Raw genomic sequence first — 23,143 nt, 5'->3', positions numbered from 1 at the left:
CAAAGATAATTTGAAAAAACTTCCAGGCTCAGTTAAAGCAGTGCATAAAAATACAGTATCACAGTAGAACAATAATTTGATTTGTTTTTATTACACTATCTGCCTCAGTATTTCTTATGTCTGTGATGTATGTAAAACATCTGAAGAACAAGAAACACCAGGTATAAATTATTTCTCTAAGTGTAATGATGCTTATTGTAGCATCAGGAAAGCAAGTCTCTCAGTTTAACAATGTGATGTCTGTTTCAGGACGATCGTCATCACCTCCTGTAGTTTGGTTTGCTTTTTATATGTCTTTTTTCTTCTGTTTAGCCTCCAAAACCACAGAAGGTATTACTTCAGAGGAAGAATGAGGATGATATGTATATGAGTATAAATGAAGTGTAGTCTTGTACAGTCTCAGGTCGACCAGTTCTGAGATGTGTGGTTAATTAAAAATCAACCACCAAAGAACACCAGTATCCACAATCTAGTATTCAAATCCATATAAAAGTGACTGCCTTTACTAGAATTTGAACCTTAGAAATCTCGACTTCAGTTCAGTGTGCTTGGCGTACTGCTATGTAACTTTTTTAGTGTCTCAGCGAAAAAAGTACAGGAAACCACTTCATTTCTCATTGTCCCTAGTAAATCTGGAATTGTTAGCTTTTTTATTTTTTTTTAAAAAAGCTGTGTAACTTTCAAGAGTGACTTATGACTCATCAGAGCCACCTGTAATTAATTGTAATTGTTATAGCACTAATCAAACATCATTATTTTTAAAAACACAACCAAACGTTATTTCCTGAACCACTTAGTGGTACAACAGAGCAGGTAAAGGAACCTCATTTCACAGCCATCACAAATAAGGAATGATGTAGCTAATACCATTCCTGATCTCTTCTTTAACTTTTCCCATCACAAACATAAGATAACTTTTGCAGACAGTTGTTTGGGGAGCCATCCATCAGATTAAAATTTAAATGGTTTGTGGCAGATCTAAACCTGTAACCCGTGAAATAATAAGCCAATACTATACCACTGAGTTATGTTAACATCCATATTTATAACTAAATACCACCACACCTTTTTGAAGACTAATAATTTTTTTCAAAGCTGAAGCATACCCAACCCAGCAAAAAACTGAACACAATAAAAAAAAATACTACCATCCTAAAGTCTTGAAGTCTTTTTCTAATCCCCAGCAAAGGTCAGGATAAACAACTTCACGTAATGCAGCATGTTGCAAGGACAACCTGATGTATAGGTAAAATGTTATTAAAAATATGTAAAAAAAATCAAAATAGTTTTATTATTCCAAATATTTCTTCATAGTTCTGTACTTAAAATTTTATCATTTAACATTTTTGGTAAATTAAAAAAAAATTGAGATTAGATAGTTTAGCTTACTATATACCAATTATTATATGTACATGCAATAGCACAGAGCGCAGTATGGAGGACACATTCATATTCTAATAATTCAAGATGTCAAGAGTTTTTTAAATTGCTCTGCATTATTCTCTGACTTGGTTCAGAAATAAGTTATATAGTAAGTAATATTGTATAATTATAAAATATAATACTAAAATATTTTCTTGAATCCTAAAATTTACTTTTTAAGTACAAAATGTGATTCAAAACATCAACAAAATTCTGTTTCAGAAAGTTTAACATATAACACTATAAACTAAACTTTTTACATTTTAAATAAAGAATTTTTCACAAATGACTGCAATAATAAAAATACCTAAATCTGTTATGAGAAAAATGTTTCTAAATTTTGTACTTCCAAACCTAAAAATTCTTTCAGAACCATTTATTATTACACGTCAAATCTTAATAGTAATTTACATACTTTATTAAAAAATCATGTTACTTAAAATAGTTTTTTTACTTTCCTGGCATCATAGTTCTAGAGCTATGCTGATAAAAATGGAGTATGGTTTTTTTATGCTTAATGATTCAGGGACCCCCCCAAAAAAGTGGGAGGTAATGTCCATACATATGTATGTACATGTAATGAATGTGTTAACATGTTTGAAGCTTAATAACATCTGCCTGGATAAACTGATTTTGATGAAATTTTGTTCAGAGACAAGTATATGGGGCTGGGGCAATTTGTTGGTACAATTCTGGGATCAATGTCTCCAGGGAATGGAGTAGATAGTCTTTTATTGGGTCAATTTTCTCAAAATCTTGCAAACAACCCCACTTTATATTAAGCACAGTACATGCATGCTTATCTTACAATTTTTAAAAACATTTAACCCCAGAATTTCCCTTCTCCAAAATTGAAAAAAGCTATTTTTTTTGTTTATTGTATATTTTTTAACTGAATTTTTTGTCTTCCTAGTCATAATAGTAGTGCAAGTGACCCAAGAAATATTCTTTAGAGGTGCGGGAGCTGATAAAAATTTTAGAAATATTGATTTTTTAATCTTTTTAAAACTTTTTTTGGTTTATTTAAACATTTTAAAATAATATTACAATAAAATTTCATCATAATTCACCCCTACCCCAAAAAAGATATCTTAGGTAACTTTTTATTGGTTGTTCATTTTTCAGTGGAATATTCTTTGGTTTCTTCCAATTAATATAGTAAACATAGAAAAATCAACAAATTTTCGTGAAAGGTGAGGGAACAGAAAATTACTAATTTTTATTTTTTAAACATTTTTTGGTTTATTTAAACAAATAATGTTAATGTTATAATAAAGCATCATCATTAATTACCCCTACCCCAAAAAAGAAATCGTTGGTAACTTTTCATTTATCATTATTTTACAACTCTATAATAATAAATAATCAACCTGAAAGTAATCAACTTTGTTATCAGCTTTTTTTTTTTTTTTAGTAAGTGTAATAATTAAAAAGTAATTTTAAAATCAGAATTACAAGATAAAATTTACATTTAGTGTCTGCATAAAAAAATCACTCTTGAATTTTTTTATCAAGTAATATATTTTTATATTTTTCTGCCATTCATGAGAAAATTGATAATTCTGAAAATCTATATAATTTTTTCTAAAGTTTTTAATAAAGCTCTCTGAGAAGTATTGGATAGCTCATTAAAACTATGCAGCAATGGAAAATGGTTATGTATTTTTATAGAAAAAAATAACAGCTTTATTTTAGTTGGTGACAAATTTTTATTTGAACTAGTTTAAAATGTTTTTCTCAGCCATTTGTAGTTTCAGACGATATAATCTTTCTCAGAAGAAAATATGTATGAACAGATTTCATCTCCTTTCCTAGATCGTTTCCCTCCCCACAAAACTAATTTCTATGATGCAGTTTGTATTATCGCCCCCCTATGTGAAGGTTCTTTTGATGTTTACTACTGACTAGTCTTACTGTATTACCATGTCACATTTTGTCTCAAATTATACTGTAGAATATCTGGATAATTAAACTTTTAACAGTAATCTTCAACTACACTGTTTTTAAATTAAATAATTAGCTTTTAAATTAAGAACATTAAGATGTACAATAAAGATATAATCAAATATTGTTAAAAATTGTTTCACAAATGCATCATAAACATATTACCTAATACTCATGAAATGTTTTATGTATGAAATAAGAATATATATAACATTTTTTAAGTTTGCTAGACATTGAAAACCACTAGACCATAGCCAACAAGTCTTTTATTCATCTAATGATCTTATATGTTCAATATTATTACAGCTTGCAAGTGTTGGGGTAGGGTGTTTTAAAAGCTGGAGCTGGTATTAACAATGGCATTAAGGAAATGATGAGGCAATGGTAACATTAAAATATAAATGGCCAGATATATTTGTCAATCTGTTGTCCAGAAAGACTGCTAGTTGAATGTACTGGTCATGTGGAAAGAATAAACTATTTAAATCTTAAAAACCTCACAGGCTCTCAATAAGCTAATTGTCCTTCTCCCTTTATTCCGTGCCATACTCTAGTTCTCTTCTTTCTTGGATTCATTGTGTGGGAATTGATCACTAATAACATTTAAAAGTTTGGGGCAGTAGCCAGTGAACAGCTGCTCATTTTTGAGCTATTATTGTTCTGTGGTTAAAGTGCCTATTGGGTAAATCTGGACATCCTATTGTACCTATTAACTGACATTTACAATGCAATGAATATTGAACATTTTTTAGATTACTAGAATTTTTTTTAGCTTTCCTATTAGTTTTCAAGGAAGAAAAAAATTCAGTTTCCATAACTTAACATTTTTTAGTCCCTATTCAGTCTTATATTCTAAACAAATTACTAACAGAATGCAATTTTGTCAAACTGCAATCATTTTTCTTTTAAATCTCAGTAACCAATATTACTAATAAAAAAGTTAGAATATTATATGTTTTTTAAATGATATTGTATGTATTTTTTATTTTGCTTGTTTTTTAAACTGAAAAATTTGAATATTATACTGCATTATTGCACTAATTTATTATTAATTATGATTTTCAATTTTTAGCTTGCTAGTTTCAATATATAAAATCAATAAAGTAAAAATTACAAATTCAAAAATATGTTCATCAAAAATAAAAACTATTATTAAACTTTAATATTATGGAATAAAACTTTATCTTAATCCCTCAAAATAGTCACAAGGTTATAAAAAAAAAAATGTTTAAAACAACATGTTTTGAAGTTTTATACTGTGTAATCAGATTAGAAAAATTAGAAAGTAAAATAAATTGGTTTGTGTTCATCTCTCACATCGTCATTTTATTTAAAAAAAATACAAAGCGTACAAATTAATATATTGACAAATTAAAATGCAATAATACATTACTATTATCTTTAAATGTTTTAACATAATAATAAAGTTTAAAAATTTGAAAGTATTTAAATAAACAATTTTGACTATTTTCAATATATTAAAAATGATTTTTCACTATATAGTTTTAAACTTTAATGTACTATGTGAATTCATAAATTATCATGAAACTTATTTTAGAATATTTAAAAAGTGAATTACACTTACTGGGTGCTCATAAACAGGCATAGAGAAAATTTGTAATCTGAACCACTGATGTGGGACTCGTGAAATAATTATAATCAACAAATTTCAAATAAAACTATCGAGGAGCTATACAACTAATTGAAAATTCCAGTCCAACTGTGAATCCCTTATGAAATTCTTTTATTTGGTTATGAGAAGATGTTTGGAATTGAGGATCATTATTTACTGAAACTTTTGCACTTGCTGTCACAATTTTTAATTTCCCAAACTCCTGGAAGCCAAATTTACATTAAATAAAGCCAAAGGTTTTGTTGAAGCCAAAGGACTTGTTGCTTTTAGCTTGAAATTATCAGTTAGCTGTTTCAGTTGCTATTGATCAGAAAAAAACATAAATCAGGCTTCATATGTACATTTTAAAGAGATATATTTCAGATCAGTGAGTAGAACACAGTATATATGTTCACTAATACAGCATAAAAAAATCTCATTTATCATCAGCTAAAAATCAAAGTAAAAAAATCCATAAATAAAAATATTGTTCATTATAAAAGAGATTAAATAAAAGTGTTGGGTTGGTAATTACAGGTATAATACTTTCAAGTACCACAAGTATTTAATAAATGGTTTATTCACATTTTTAAAGTGGTTTTAATAATCTAAATGAAATTAGGTAATAACAGTCTATTGATATTGGTTAATTTGTTATTAAAGAAGCTACCATGTAAGGCTTGCAAGGTTGGCAAAATTATAAACACTACCACCTATGAAAAATTTGAGCATAAATTAAAACAAAAATTTTGAAAATAATGAATGAACTAATTGATAAAACTACTTCTGTAATGATGTTATAATTATATTTAATTGTCTCTTACTATTTATTCTTGATATGTACATTGCAATCTGTTCAGCTAGTGAACAATAACCATCTTCCCATGGCCCAATGAGATAAGGATGATATGTAGGACCTGTAAATGAGGTGTACTCTTCTACAGACTCAGGCCATTTCTAAGGTATACTCTAACCATTTCTGAGGTATGTGGTTAATTGAACCCCAACCATAAAAGTACACTGGTTACCACTGAGTTATAGAAAAAATGTTTAAAATAATACATACCTATACCAACCAAATCCGATTCCTGCCACTATCAAAACTGCTGCTGCACTGCATCCTGCAACAATAGCTAAAACAAGGAAAAACTAAGTGTTAAAGTTATACAAAATTAGTTATTATTTAGTTATTTATTAGTCACTATTTTATACATATCATTCATCTATATGTATGTATGTGTATATATATATATTTATATATATACAGGCTGTGGGAAAAGGAAAGACTGGATTATACTTTGGTAGAGATGGGTAAAAAAATGGATGGACTGGAACAGGTACAATTACTATTAATAATGAAAGAATAGACAAGGATAAATAGAACAGAGTAATGCAGAAATTGTAAGTAATTTCAGATAAATATTTTTGTATCTACAGATACAAAAATTGTATTATTCAAAATGCATCCATCCATGAACATTACCAGATAGCAGTGAAGCTGAGTAATTTGTAAGAAGCATGCTACCAAAGTAATATCAGTGGGAGAATAAGAGAAGACAGCTGAATAAATAATTACTGACAAAAAGATGACAAGATAGAAACAATTTGATTTGGTCATCTAATCAAAATGAATGAAAGTTTTTGTATTGTTGGCTAATGAAAGATGAATTAAAGAAATTGATGTCAAAATGGAGTGGTGAGGGTGAAAAAGTTGACAGAGTAGAATGGAGAAGTTACATTTAAAAATTGGTGCAGAAAAGAGGAATGTCCACACTGGAAATGAAAATTTGGTATGGTTGGAAGAAATGGAGGGGAAAAGCTGAGGTTGATTCCTTGATTGGGTAGTGACAAAAGGAGCTAAAAAAAACCTGAGTTTACTAATTTAGGATTTATTTAAACACATCTGAAATTAATAAAATATTAAATTTAAACTTAAAAATGTAAATAAATATTAAAATATTCCGAAGGCATGTAAAGTACAAATACATTCATAATTTACTTTCATAAAAATTGACACAACGTTCTGTAAGTAATAATTCGGTATTATTACAGGTGTTACAAAATAAAAAAAATTATATTAATTTTCCTTCTGTTTAGATTGAAAATAACATAAATAACTGGATATCTATAATCTGAGACCATATGAAGATAATAACACTAATAAACCTTTTGACTTCACCTAATTAAGAGAATAATCTGTGTATTCATCAAAAAGACTTGCATGTGTCTGGTTTTTGTCAAATGTCAAACTGTTTATTTCTCCAAGCAGGAAAACCACACATTCATTATTCCTACTATACAACAGGGTTGTAGGACTTTCCCGTCATGCGACTTTTTTCTGATGCATGGCTTACACAATTTAATTAAAAATATTTATAATTTTATTTAAATATATTTTTTATACACCTGTATGTCAGTGCTGCGCTAGCGCTCCTTGTGGTGAGAGGGGTCTATTGACACAGTATAACGACTTGGCCACTAGTTTAAAGAATTTTTTGGGTTGGGAGTGCAATACTGAAGAGATTTTTTTTGCAAATATTATTATATTTTAATTAACAAATTTACCTAAGAAAAGTAAGATCTTAATTAGGTGAAATCTTGAGATACGAAGGGTGACCTTGCTCTACTGCCTTTCCCCCTTGACCATTTAAGTTGAAAATTTAATGGCATCAATGCCTTGTACATAGAAGTAATCTGACCAAGTTTGGTCAAAATTGGTCCAGTAGTCCTGGAGGTATAAGGTGTGAGACACCGAATACACACATGTACATATGAACATCCAGAAAATTTCCATCTGGTTGGTTTTTGGGTTCCTTAGGTGTCAAAATGTCAATTTGGTGAAAACCACATATGCCCAAATTGAGCCGATCACGATACTTACCCCTCTGCAGCTATAGTGTTAGACGAGAAAGTAATATTGTACCTAGAATGAAATGAGAGCATGATAAAACAGAAGCTGAGAAATGTGGAAAAACTAATTATATATTTTGACATTCAAGCTGAAAATGTTAAACCACTGATGTCTGTAGAATAGATAGTCTATTTTTCATAATTAAAATCCAAACTAAAATTTAATTTTTTTGCTAAACTCATTTATGGTAATCATGAAATCAGGTTCATTTGTGACCTTTTGTAATGGATACGATTTATTCATATTTAATACTTCATTATAAAAGATTCAACAAAATTTTAATTAATCTTTTAAATCAAAATTGTTAATCAGGACAGAAAATTAAATAAATAAATTAAAACATTATTAAAATTAATGTTTGGTGATAAATTATATTAAAAGATTATTTTTATTTAAAAAAAAATACATCTGGAGTAGAAGGCAGAAGTTCTGCATTGAAGTAATGTGGATCATTTGAAGTGTTCTTACTATCTTAAACAACAATGACATCCCAACCCCTTAGGAGAAGACACCCGCCAAGTGACGTTCCGGTCACCAAACCATCCCCCCCATTCATAGCCCTGATGGGCTTTAACGGGAGTCGTCTATCGCACTCTGACTTTTTACATCTCATAATAATAAGCCTGGTCTCATTGGGATGCCACCGATGTAAATGCCTTTGTAGACATTTACATTGGTGATTTATTAACTGAGCTTTTGCCTTCACTGTAGGCCTTGTCCGGACATCTTGAATGTCCTACATCGTAACCCTCTGAACTAGCTAACCGAGCTTGCAGAAGTGCGAACCCCATGCCTAGTTCTACTTATTATGAAACAATTTTGTGAATGTCTCATAATTCGAGGCAAATTAAACACAACATATCATCAAAAATATTGATTGCAATAACAAAATTTGGCCCTAGTTCCCTTAGTGAACTCAACTTTAGTTCAAAGCTCGGATTTAGATTAAATTTATGGACTCCAGTCTGGCCCGCTAGGGAGAGGCGGACAGACCTCCTACTTCCAATTGGCTCAATTGCAGAGTCCCGTGTGACATTCACTTTATAAACTATCGTCAAGATACCGCTACACCTCACGGCTGCATGGTATCCCATGCCCTCGTCAGTGCAGTCGCCATCCTGCCAACAGTGTCGTTTGCTCATTCTAATCTGCCCTCATCAAAACGCCGCTACACCTCGTGGCTGCATGATATTCCATGCCCATCGACAGTGCAGTCGCCATTTCGCCAACAGCTTATATTATTATTTTAGTCACCTCAAATCTAGCTAACTGTAGCTTGCTGCCAAAGTTCCTATCTTCAGCCAGTCAAACTGTCCAGGTGGACTCTAGCCATTCGGGTTCCTACTCTACTAGATCCCCTCGGCCGTCCTGTGCAGGGCGAGGAATTGAAGGAAGCCAGCAACAATTGCCCAATCTCTGTGAGTCCTCCAGTTGACTCGCAGATCAAAGAAAGAGTTTACTCTCTCAAGTTCCCCAACAACTCTGGTACGCTCAGCTTCATACTGGGGACAGACATACAGGACATGGTCCACCGTGTCATCGAACCTACAGTCCAGACACAAGCAGGAGTCAAGCAACCTAAACCTAGCCAGACTATCCCTAAAAGCACCATGTCCTGAAAGAAATTGAGTAATATGCCGATTGAGGGAAACCCAGCTAATTGTTTGCAACTCCCTAACAATTAGAAAAATACAATGCGTGTATCGACCGTAGAAGAATTGTCAAGAGCTTGCCAAGAGTCAAAACCTTGGTCTTCAATTTCTCGCATACGCCCTGATGTTGGAAGGCCTCCAATCTTGGAAAATAAAAACAACAATGACAGCAAGAAACCTATGAAATTTAAGACAAAAGCAAAAAAATCTATGACAAACAATCTGTAACTGTCTGAGATGGATGATCTTATTTCAGCCTTTCATTTGAATTCTTTGAGTTTGATCATAATCAGGCTTAGCATTTTTCACGTATCACAAAATTTCCAAAAGTAGAGCTATAACTGTCCATCGTGAAGTAGTAAAACCTCAATAGAAAATTACACATTTAGAATAAATTAACCAATGTATCCAGTGGAAAATTGAGAGAAAAGATATCTAAGTGTGTGTTTGAGGTATACTATGATACCAACAATATGAACAATAACTACAGTTTTCAGTGAATAGAATTTTGTAATATATTTTATAGGTCATCTGACATGTATTTTATCTTTAGATAAGTTCAACACATGATTATATTTATAAAAATAATAGGTCATCCTACTTTTGTTATATCCTTTTCAGCAAATATCCTGTAATTATAATGGCATGTAATATTTTTCAGTTTTTTAATTGAAACAATAGAGAATAAAAAATGTTAAATGGAACAATCTACTTCAGTCAAATGACTTTTGATTTTAAACACACTTTAACTATTTTTTCTAAAAAAAAAAAGTGTGTATATATATATATATATATATATATATATATATGTTAATTCCTTCTTAGTAAATGTTCCTGTTCTCATTATTACTTCATTCCTAGTAAATAAGTTGCTCATTGTTTAGAAATGAGTATTAACTTTTCAAAAAAAAGAGAAGAAAATTAAGGTGATGTAATAACTGTTCAGTGAAAATATTTCTGTCCAAAATTATAACTTTGGAATCCTTAATCTAAATCTATATGGTTTTATAAAATAACAGTAATAATAAACAAAGTTTTAACAAAAGATAGTTTAATATCCTTTGTGTCTTTGTACCAGCCTACAATCTTCCATAAACTCTGACAAATCCTGCATAAGGCTTATAAAAGAAAAAAATTCTGGATACACAGACTGAATTATGTAGTACGGCATTCAGTTATAATTTTCCACACAAAGATTGCTTTACTTTGAACATTTGAAGTACTTTGCATGAGTGAAATATATAAAAATAATTAAACAAAAATTTAATAGAATAAATCATTTTCCTGTCTTATTTTAAGTTTGCTGTTTTATTTGATGAAATTTCTTGTAACATTGCATTACAGGGATTATTTTAAAGTTCTAAGAGAAAATGTAATAAACAGAATATACTCATATATATGTGGAAACAATTTAAAAAATCTAACACTCATAAACTTAAAAAAAATATTTCTTAACATACCTATGAATATCATGTCATCACGTGTAGTCTCAAAATCACCAAGTGGTGTTTTAATGACTTGTACAGCAAGTGGGACAGAAGTCGGCACGGAGAGTACTGTTCGTTGTTGCTGTAGAGGTTGATGATTTTCTTTAGCCATCTCAAAACTCTCATTGATTTTGTCATTGTTATTACTGTCAATGTCATCATTAACAGTATCATCTTCAGCATCATTGTAACCTTTGTAAGATTTATCTAGAATAGCTGAGTCATCTGCTTTTATATGTCTTAAAAATTTCTCTTGTTCTTCATAAGCATCTGCATAAAAATAATTTAATTGAAAAAAATTATATTAAAAAGAATAATATACTAATTACAATTTAATTTTAACATATCCTTACATACAAACAAAGTAGATTGAATTTTTATTTATTATTTATGTTATAATATGATATTAAATTTTAAAGATAAATTAAAGAGAGTAAATATATTGTTATGATCCATAATACTAATTTGCGTAATACTCTTTTTATATGTGATCATAGTGGTGAAATATAACTTACAATATAAATGTTTATAATGCAACTATGTAAATACTTAAATTACTAATTTTTTTAAATCATCAACAAAAAATATTACATAAAAATGCAACAGTATACTTAATGAACATTTTAAAAGAAAATATTATGAGGTCTAATAAGTATTTAAAAGAAAAACAAAATATCAGGTAACATTCAAGAATTAGGTTTAGACCATAAAGAGTATTATGTTTTGAAACAAAGATCAAATGATGGTGAAATTTTAATACCTGTAGATTAAGAAATTAAAAAAATTCTAAATTTTTTTATTATTAACATACTACAAAAAAAGTAAATTATATTTTTGCTTTAATATTCTATTTTCAAAAACAATATGCATGTAGAAGTTCAGTAGGCCTCATGTTTTCATTTGTGATTTGTGTATGTACAACTACTTCTAAACTAATTTATTTGATAATTTTTGAAAGTATTAATTAAGATTTAGCTTACTTTATATGTAAAAATTCAAAAATTAATTTTCATGAATATTCTAAATTATCTTCACATAGTTAATTAAATATAATGAAGAATAAAACCAAACAAATAAATATGCAAACATAGTTTTTTAAATCTTGTTCAAAAGCTTTTAAGTTCCCTTAAATGTAATAAATCACTGGTTATGACTATATTTCAATGCCTCTTTTGTTATTTTCACTGGTAATGTTTTAACATGGCAATTCAGAATGATAATTATGTTTTCGTTTTAATCTTATTTTAATGAATTAATTTGGTAAGTGGGAATGACAAATATAGTTCCTAAACTATAACTATACTTTATACAAATAAGAACATAATTCTGAAACTAAGTTTGAAGTCTTTTCTTTTTTGTCTGTATAATTAGTAAACATCTTTTTATGTTTGTGATTTTATAAACATTATTCCTTTCTAACCTTTAATAATTTAAACATTATGGCAAAAAATCATTTGATTGCAAAGACCATATGTGTAGTTTACCATCTTATCTGAGAAATAAACACCTGCACTTGTATATATTAGTTTTATTGGGTGGAATAGTAGACTAAGTGTATTACTTACTTATTAAAGTTTATTATTTATGTATTTGAAACAGTTTAAGTAACCTAATAATCATCTCCCCCAAAACCAGAAAAAATAAACTAATGCGAATAAAATAAAACGTAATTTTTTTTAAGTGAGTAAGTGGATAAAACAATAAACATTGTTTACTGGGTGGATAACCTGTTTATTGATTGGTAAAAATTGCACTGAACTCACACAAATTTGTACAGAGAAAAGTGCATCAAATAATTTGTACATCTGATTTTCTTAACAATAGCCCATTCTTTTCCTCATCTTTTATGACCACATAGGATCACTAGTCAGGCCATTATCCAAGCATTTTTGATGAGACTGTTCAGGCCTTGCTGTCCTCCCAGTACTTTTTCATATGTTCCAATCTCTGTGCCCTTTCTTGTGTGGAAAATATTCATGTTGTGAGTTTCTTTCTTGTGAGTGTGAACTGAGTGTTTTTGTCCTTGATTTTTTTTGTTTAATTTTATCTTATCTGTGGTGTCTTCTGATGATACCAATTTCCTTCAGATCCTTTCTTGTTTCTCTGATACATCTGCATCCTGTCTTGGTGTATTTAGAGTCAAGATTGTACTGTACCAGCTGTTTCAGAAGTCTCAAATCTTGCATCCTTATGATGTGTCCACAGAATCCTAGTTTCCTCTTACACATGGTATCAGTGACGAGTCTTTGTACATGACTTTATTGGTCATGATCCACCACTGCCTATCTTTGTGGTATTTTTTGTTGATGCAGGTTCTTCCAGTTCTTCTTTTGATTTTCTGGAGCTGTCAGTCTTTGATTGTTCATTCTAGTGGAAGAATGTTTCTGCTGCATATGTGGATTCTGGTTTTATAACTGTGTTGTAGTGTCTTATTTTTGGGTTTATGGATAGACATTTTTACTGTAGGTGTACCAGGCTAATTTTTTTTGCTTTAGCTGGTTTGTTTGTTCTTGTTTGGATTGAGGTTTTTTCATTTAGGTTGTTTGTTATTTATCTGAGGTTTTTAAATTGGGTTACTATTTTGACACAATTACCATTTATGTTTAATTCTTTTTAATTGTATTGGTTCTGATTGTACGGTAATTTCTGATTTTTCAAATGATATTTTAAGGCCAATTTAATTTGCATTGTTTTGAAGTTCTAATATCTGTGTTTTAGCTTCATCAATGTTGTTTGCTAGCAGTGCCATGTTGTTGGTGAAACCAAGGTAGTTTGTTTTGATTTTTTGGCCTATTTTTATTTTTGAGGGCATTTTTTGAGCCATTCCCTCATAATCATTTTCAGAGTGCAGTTGAATAGTAGCAGTAAGAGTCCATCACTTTGGCATAGTCCTGTTTTGATCTCAAATGATTCCGAGAGCTCGTCTGAATTTCACTTATGACTTAGTGTTTGTGAGGGTCAGTTTTATCATGTTTATTAATTTGGAATGTAGTCTGAGGTGTCATACAAATTTTAATAGGGATTCAAGAAGATTAATGGGGACCCTTGACAGTCAACCATGAAAGATCTTTTTAAGGAATAGCTCTTTTTATATTTAAAAAAGAGTAGGAAAGAGTTTATGTAAATTGTACAATATTATCTACTTTAAATGAGTTACTAAGAAGTACTAGGAGGAATGTTTCTTATATGCTATTATGTAGTGTTTGTACTATTGTTCATAAAAGTACAACATATTTTATCTATAATTTCTTTCATTAATTTTTTTATAAAGATTTAATTAACATAAAACTTCTGTAAAATATTAATAATAGACAATCAGTTAGCTTATCTAAAATAATTGGTATGAAAGTAAACATTAAATAATATGAACATTAATTAAAAAATCAGTTTGTTTGCATAATACTATAATGAAGTTTTAAAATCTTTTACAGTTATATTTCACAGAACATACAGCAGTGTGGCTTAAATTATGATTTTTGAAAAAAAAAAATCAGTTAAAAATGGGTCTTGACTTTATTTTAAGATTTAATAAAGTAAAATGAAATCTTACTTTATTTTTGTTGAAATAATTGCTGCCTTGGTGAAGTACCTCGGTTAGGTTTAATTATTTTAAATATTAAATTATTTGCTGGTTCATATACATAGATAAAAAGCCTTATTTCAGTTAAATTATATTTATTATAATCTGGATATTGTAATTCACATTAACAAACACAATTTGAATCTTTGAATGATGAGAAGAGACTGACTGTCTTATTCTAGTGCAGCACCAGCTTTTATAGCGTGGGTGGAGCTGAATGAGCTGCCTGGAGCTGCATCTCAGCATTTTATCATACTTTACTTGAATTTAATTTGAACAGCGAAAAAATGTAATAACGTTTAAAAATTATTAAATACAACATGGTTCACCCACAAAATTTTGGAACTTTCATAGGTAACTAGTTTTCTATAGAGCAATACCTAACGGTGGTCCCGGAGGTTAAAACAAAAAAAAAACAAAAAAATCTGAGACTGAAATAATATAATTTATTTTCAGTATTTTCTTATACTAAATTTTCAAATGCCTATATTTTTGCTTTCAATTTTTCTGTCATTTATGTTTTGATGTAATGAACTGCTACACTCTGAAAAATATTTAAATACTAATTCATAAATTTAGGTTTGATAATATTAGGTTTTTTCTGCTTGAAAGTTCTCTTTTTGATATATTTTCCACCTTCCATCCTTCACCACTAAAATCTAAATAAGAAAAGTTATCAACTTGTGATGCAGTGATTTCCCTATCTTAACCCATTACTCTTCTGTTGTATTTCTTTATTTATTTTTATTATTTTTTTTTTATAAAGAAAATTTCTTCCCCTAAGGTGAGTCCATATAATCTATAATGTTTTAATTCATAGTTTTAACCAAAATAAGAATAATAATGCAGTTCATTCCCTGTGATCCAAATATAAAGAACAATCCCAATAATCTAAAATGATTTTTTAAGTATTAAACTAGCAAAATACTTTTCACTAAGTTATTATTGTAACAGATAAATATTTTGATGTGTAATAATGTAAAACCCCAAAAAATTCTCATTATGATTCAGATGCAGTTTTAACTATATAAAACAAAATATATGTTATAATTATATACTGCCTCGGTAAAATCAGTATGAAGTAAATCGAGCCACTGGTCTTTTCTTTCAAATTTAAATATGTTTTAGTTATTGACTGATGTAAAGCGATTTTTGGAAATTGAAGAATAATAAAAGCAAACACATAAATCTAAGGATACTAAAGCAATTTGTTAATAAAATTATTCAGAAAAATTTTAATATTGTGTGAGAGTAGACAGTTCAAAAAACAAAACTAATACCAAATGGTAAACAAATTTTCAGTTTGAAGGGTATAAAAGATAATGAACTTGAAATGGAAGATAGTGATGAACAAGTAAGAAAGCCAGCTGTGAAACAAATTATAATTTCAGTTTTACACAATATGTGATTTCACTATTACCATCTATATTGAATAGCTAACATAAAATGACATACCAAGTTAAGCTATTAACAGAAATAAAGGGCTACTGAAAAGGTAATAAGCCAAAGAAAACAAAATTTTCTTACTTTTTACAAGTCTATAATAATCTGTTTAAAAGATGTTTAGTTAAAAAAAGTTAAGGAAAAATTTAGGGATAAAAGTTTTATAATTAATTTTATGACCTAAGTTCATTTCTAATGCTTATTTTAGGGTCTAGCTTAATATTATTCGTCAAAGATTAGGAAGTGTAAATATATAGATGTTCCTAGTAGTTATATCTGGGGTTCTGAAGCAGTGTTGACACTGCTAATGGTAAAGGGGAGTGAATGGTGTACCATGACAGAACAACATAGGTAACAAGAAGGCAGTCACAATCCATTCTTGCCCATCTACTGAACTTTCTAAGCTTTGACAAATAATATATTAATTTAAAAAAATCCTGTAGTGAAAAGTTATCTTTTAGTGACTTTTATTTCATTGTATGTTTGAATTGCATTAATTAATTTTTACACAATGTAATGGAATACAATATTTTGAATAAGCTATGATTTTTTAGGTAACAGTAACAATACCATATTTATTCTAATGTTAGAATTTCACTTTATTTCATTAACATGCTAATATCTCAAAATACAGAAACAAAGCATAGTATTTGTAAATGATTAGTAATCCAAAAACCCATTCATCTAAAACTGCCAATTTTTTGTAATTGATTACTAGGACTGAACTGCATCAGGAGCAAATTGTAATATTTTATAGACATATTAAACAAAAACCACAAATATGTAACTACATAAACAACATCTAAATATTATAAAAGCCAATGGGAAATTAAAGAAAAAATGATTACAACAGAAATTAAGTCAGTAAAAAAAATTAAATGAACAAAATTGTATGTAACATAGGAAAAGAGCTGTCGTGTTTTTTTAAATTCATTTAAGTTAACATTATACCATCCAATCTGTAATAAAGTACCAAATTGAAGAAACTAATCAAAATATTTATACAGGAGTACTTTAATAATATCTTCTAAAAGAACATATTACTTGTTCCTATAGAAATGTAACCTTCAATAAAATTCATCATACATATGCATTGTAAACTCACTTTCTTCTGAATTTAAATCCTCCCTGACTTGCAAACGAAAATTGCTAATTTGATGGTGTTCAGTTTCATGTCTATGCTGACTAATTTACTAATCATGGGCTACATTTCTGGGACAAATTTCACCATACTGTTTAACAATACACCACAATAATAAATATGAATGAAAATGGATGAAATCAGAGTTGGGGGCTCATCTCTCTTCTGTTTAAAATATGAAAAACAAAACAAATGGAGAAAATTAACTTTAAAATTTCATATCTGAATGAACAATTCAAGTTTAAAATTAATTGAATTAACTTAGTAATAGAGGTATTGTATTTAAATACAGTTTATGGTTGTGTTTTTATAAAAAAAATTCAAGGAGATATATTGATGAAGTTTGTTATTGAATATAGAAATAATGCTTCATTTTCATATAAGATTAGCAGTTACTGATAAAAAAAAAGATAATATTAAAAAAAAATAAATAAGGGGGAAAACAATATGATGCAAAGTAATTTAAAATAAATAAAGAAAATAAAAAGAACACCATAAGGACCAGGCATGCGTGTGTGATGATTGTAAAAAAAGGATAAGGTTCACTTTATTTACATACTAGGAAGATAATATCGAGGATCTGAGGGAGATACAGCGAATGTTTCATCGGCCTGAGGAGCAGGAAACTTGTATGTGAATAATGGTTGCTGCTGCTGTAGTAATAATCGTCCAAATCGATTCAGCAATAACTCTCGAATAAGCAGTTCTGAAACAAAACTTTATTTAACCCAAAACACACCCTAAACATCAAATGCCGGCATCTTATTATGATATATTGAAAGTCCTATAAAAAAATAAATAATAAAAACTGAAAATTATTTATATAGATAGATGTACATTATCAATACTGCAATTTAAAATAATTAATTTATAAAAAAAATTAAAATTAATAGTTTGTAATTCTTACACTTAACATTAACATATAATATTTATTTTAAAAACACATGACATTAAAATAAATAATTTTTAATACAGAGGGATATTAATATTAATTGGTAATGTAATGATGCAAAATCTGTTAGATATAGGGATATTTTTGGTAGTTATGGTATAAATTTAATTAGAATGCTCGCTAGAATTAATGATAAATCAAATAGCCTATTAGAACATCTTGTAACTAATCTGCCCTGAGAATATTGCAGCTTCATAGTTGTTGATAATATTGTGTTGAGCACAACATTACCCTAAGGCAAGAGCAAAATTCTCATTACTCCTTATATCTATATAATAAATTTAATAAAGAACTAGAGTGGTTTAAAAACAAATATTGAATACTTTTTACTTAGATCTAAATTAAAAAAAAAAAAAAAATGGAAAATTCATCCAATAATATAAATACTGTCTGGAATAATCTTCACTACTTTTTATTGAATTAAATTAAAAGTTTAAATGGTATTTGTGAGCCTTTCTATAGAGTGAGACATACGAACCTGACAATTTTTAAAGCAAAATAAGTGGGCAACCCTCCTGTGTAGGTGATAATTAAAATGGCTGTGACTTTGGACACCAGATGCCATTTCAGTAACATTTAGCACTGGACTGCTGCATACCGTGCATTGTAGGAGAAATTTATTTTAAAAATAATTCAGTTGTGATTCCATAACAATTATTATTGCATCAGCACTTCAATATTTCATTCTCATCATGGTGCGATAAAGTATTCGATAAGAAATTTCCAAATTACTGCTTTTGCAACTAAAAATAAGCCACCAGATTCATATGAACTCTGTGAGAACGTCTCCAAATACTGACAGAGTCAAACAGGCAATTATGAGGAGTCCTCAATATTCAACCAGAAAGCACACTGCAGTCCTTCATTAATCCCATAGCATTGTCAGAAGAATCTACACAGTGATTTGAATTTTTATCAGTATAAAACGATGGTGGTGCATGATCTAAGTGAGCATGACAAAGTGAATTGGGTGACATTTTGTGCAAATTTTATTAACTTGTTTACCGATGAAATATCCTGGTAATAAGTGATGAAGCACGTTTTCATTTATCAGGTGCAATGAACAACAAAATTTTTGTTACTAATTTGATGTAAATCTTAAGCAGCTTCATATGCGTTCTCTTCAAAGTCCATGTATAACTTTCTGTGTGGTCAGGCAAGTTTTGGAATGATAGGCTGTTGTTACTTTGAAGAGAAAGGTATGTGTTAACAGTCAATTCTGATTGGTGCACGATGATGTTACAAAATTTCCTTGCTCTTGAACTACTTCATTGTGGGATCAACTTGAATATGGTTGGCATAATTCCAGCAGGATAGAGCAGCAGCTTACACTGTCAAGAGGATTTACGGTTGTGATTTGACAGATGTTTTCAGGCCACATGATTTCCAAAGGAGATGTTGAATGGCTGGCACGTTCTCCAGACCAGTCTGTGACTATTTTCTCTGGAAGTATGTTAAATCTAGTGTCCATCAGTAGACCTGGCATTAATAAACTCAATCGGACCCAGAAGCAATCAGAGCAATCCCAGACAACATGGTGCAATCAACGATGTGAAATCTCTGGGACAGACTAGAACAGTATATAGAAAATGGTGGGGGACATTTGTTATAAATGTTATTAAAAAAATGCCAATAAATGACATTATATTTGCTGTAACTACATATTAAAATATCTTTAGATAAATTATAAATATATTACATATATATTTAAATAAATTATATATATATTTAGATATATTATAAATGATTCTATAAAAACTTAAAAATGTTGAAATTTTTAAATAACAAAGTAAATAAATACTATACTACTTCATTTTATAATTGTTCTTGTGACTATTTTCAGTGATTGGTGCTGCTTTTCTTACCTTGGCAACAGTTGGTGTCATTACTGGCAGTTTCATTTTCAGTTAGACTAATCATATATAATCATCATAATTTAGATTAACAAACAATTCAAAACCAGTACTCCTCCGACTGTGTTCAATATATATATACACATACACATACATAACTCATATGTGAATCATTGAATTTTTGTATGTATAACTGAAAAAAGACACTAACAGTAACTCAGATTGACACCAGAGTGTGAGCAACAGCACCAGTCACCAATGATGTTTATAAAAGTGAAAACATTATGAAGTAGGTCTAAAATACTCATTATTTATTACACTTAGCTTATTTTTCATTTAACAAATTTATAATTATAGATTATTTTCAAATTGATTGTACAAGATACAATCAATGTAGGATAACTGCTTTACATTCATGTATAATTTATCATTTATTCTAGTAATCTTTTTAAAAGAATTTTTACCAGATGTATTGGTTCATGTTTATTTAAACAGTCAGTAATTACCTTGTAGTAAACATACTATGAAAGAGTAAACATATTCAAAAATAAAAGTAAAAATTATCATTACCTCTAGTTTCTCTGTCTGCATCAAGTAGTGAATTCCGGTAATCTATAAAAGAAAAATTATTAGAGAATAAAAAAAGCAAACAAAAGCAAAAAGTACATCAAGTAAAAGTAGTGGAAGTTGCAAATTAAACATCATTTTTATTTCAATAAATAAATGCAACTTATGTGAAAAGATGACTGAGCAAAATAATCCGGTATGAAATAAATTTCAAAATTTTTTGTTACAATAAACTAAGTCCACGTTAATTTTTAAAATTGTATTTTATAATTGTCCTTAGTCAATAAAATCGCTTACCGACTGAAGATTCATTTCCCAGCATCAGTAGGTGTTACACTATGATGAAAGGAATACAATAAAAGTAGGATTTACTGTAAATGTTTAATTTAACTTAATACCGTTATTTGTAAAAGACAAATCAATAATATAGAGTTAAATATTAAAAAAACACAACTGCTGAAAAAAACCAGCTCTTTTTGTTCTGATCTGGTTCCATTGTGATTTTGTATTATACTAGCAAATACCTCGTTTGAATTTTGAAAATCAGGCGATTGTCTGGATAGATATAAGAGCACCCCATTCATCTCCCAAAACATCTCTTTCAGCAAACCGATCAAGTATGGTCAAAGTGCCATGTGTTTTCAATTGGAAATAAATCGAGTAACGTTGCGGGTTACTTGATCGATTCCATTTTTTCTATAACGATCCTATTTTAATACGAGACATATTGTTTTTATCCTACACTGAATTCTGCAAGATGAATTCAGTAAAATACGAAACACTATTAAGAATACTATTTAAAAATAAAGTGGGATACATTTTGTTCATCAGACCTGTTTCTCTGAGATCTAGTATGTAAATGGTTTGCAAAAAACGATAGCTCAACATACATATGTTTAGGCGTAACGTTATATGTAGAAAAAAATTTCTTAAATTGAAATATAAAAGAAACTTCCTGTAGTAGGAAAATGATCGAATGAAACTTTAAGCTTGACAGAATTGGTTTGATTTTATTTTTTGTATAGAGCTGAAGTTGGAATTGTCGATAGAGTTTCATGTAGATAAAGTTATGCTCCTAAATAATCTTTTTTGTAAAAAAAAAAAAAAATAATTTTGAAAATAAATTCGGAGACAAATTTCTGTTTTGAAAAAGCGTGATTGTATTCGTGAAAAGTGTTCATTATAAATATTAAATCATGAAAATACTTGACGGGATGTGTTTTATTTATATACGAGTATATGCCTATGTATACAATTTTGAAACTCAAAAATCTCTAAATATACGTCAATTTCATTGAAATTTAAATATGCATGTTAAATTTATTGAAAATTTGTTGAGTGTTCTTGACCGATCAGTATCAGCTAATCTCGGTCGGACCACTTCAGAAGTCTGAATATGTTTAGAGTAGTTACTGTGGAACTGTGATTAGTTCCGATAAAAAACACAAGAATGCTAATAGAAAAAACTGTGGATGCGATTGATTACATTTTTAATCATGATTCTTAAAATAATTTTTATTTATCTAGTAAAATGATGAATTTGAAGGTACGGTACGTGTCGAAAAACCCTATTTTAAAGATTATAGAGGTAGAATTGCCGTCTCTCAAGTCAAGTTGTACTTGCCAGTAGTGACGCTGTCACCCTCGATAAAAATGTGGAAAAACGTTTAAATAACAATCATCGAGCAATATTTTTATATAAGTCGAAATATACGTGTCTATTTCTATTTATGATTGATTTATTTTATTTATAACTGTAACTGACTTAAACAAACCGTTTCACTACAAGATAAGGTTAGTAAAAACATTGCTGCCGTGGTCAGCGGGGTATATGTATAATATGTCTTAAATACAACAAGGAATCGGCAACCGTAAAAAAATAAACATAACCGACATGTGAATAAATAGTTTTAGTTTGTTATATATATGATTTTAAATTATCGGGATGTGCCAGTCTGAGCATTTAAGTGAGTTAAAGGACATTTCACTCATACCCGAACAGAACATTTGTTACAACAGTTCCAAAATCAGAGCCGTGGACTTTACGTACCTTTTTTCTTAATGCTTGAGAAACACTGAGCCAGATTGAATTATTTTTTCTATCGATGTCGATAGATGGGTGGAATATATTGAAGAGTTATACGGAGGAAATGAAGTAGAAAATGGTGTTATAGAGGAAGAAGAGGAAGTTGAGGAGGATGAAATGGGAGAAACAATACTGAGATCTGAATTTAAGAGAGCATTAAAAGATTTAAATGGCAGAAAGGCTCCTGGAATAGACGGAATACCTGTAGAATTACTGCGCAGTGCAGGTGAGGAAGCGATTGATAGATTATACAAACTAGTGTGTAATATTTATGAAAAAGGGGAATTTCCGTCAGACTTCAAAAAAAGTGTTATAGTAATGATACCAAAGAAAGCAGGGGCAGATAAATGTGAAGAATACAGAACAATAGGTTAACTAGTCGTGCATCAAAAATCTTACTAGAATTCTATACAGAAGAATTGAGAGGAGAGTGGAAGAAGTGTTGGGAGAAGACCAATTTGGTTTCAGGAAAAGTATAGGGACAAGGGAAGCA

At 29.3% G+C, this 23,143-nt stretch overlaps 1 protein-coding gene across 4 annotated transcripts in view; it reads right to left on the bottom strand.

The window, feature by feature from the left end:
- LOC142328712 (uncharacterized) overlaps positions 1-23,143 on the bottom strand; it is a 112,629-nt gene that overhangs the window by 23,702 nt on the left and 65,784 nt on the right. For 2 of the 4 annotated variants that reach the window (XM_075372651.1, XM_075372650.1), the window contains exons 2-6: positions 20,568-20,609; positions 17,752-17,898; positions 11,002-11,298; positions 6,045-6,111; positions 1,149-1,235 (exon numbers count right to left, since the gene is read on the bottom strand). In XM_075372651.1, the coding sequence (XP_075228766.1) occupies positions 1,149-1,235; positions 6,045-6,111; positions 11,002-11,298; positions 17,752-17,898; positions 20,568-20,609 (640 nt within the window). The remainder of the gene's footprint in view (positions 1-1,148; positions 1,236-6,044; positions 6,112-11,001; positions 11,299-17,751; positions 17,899-20,567; positions 20,610-23,143) is intronic. The other 2 variants (XM_075372652.1, XM_075372654.1) reach the window with 2 other exon arrangements.

The sequence above is a fragment of the Lycorma delicatula genome, chromosome 8 (assembly GCF_047948215.1).
Source record: "Lycorma delicatula isolate Av1 chromosome 8, ASM4794821v1, whole genome shotgun sequence".
NCBI classification, from domain to species: domain Eukaryota; kingdom Metazoa; phylum Arthropoda; class Insecta; order Hemiptera; family Fulgoridae; genus Lycorma; species Lycorma delicatula.
Note: the sequence above shows the minus strand (reverse complement) of the source record. Positions and strands in the feature narration are given on the sequence as shown.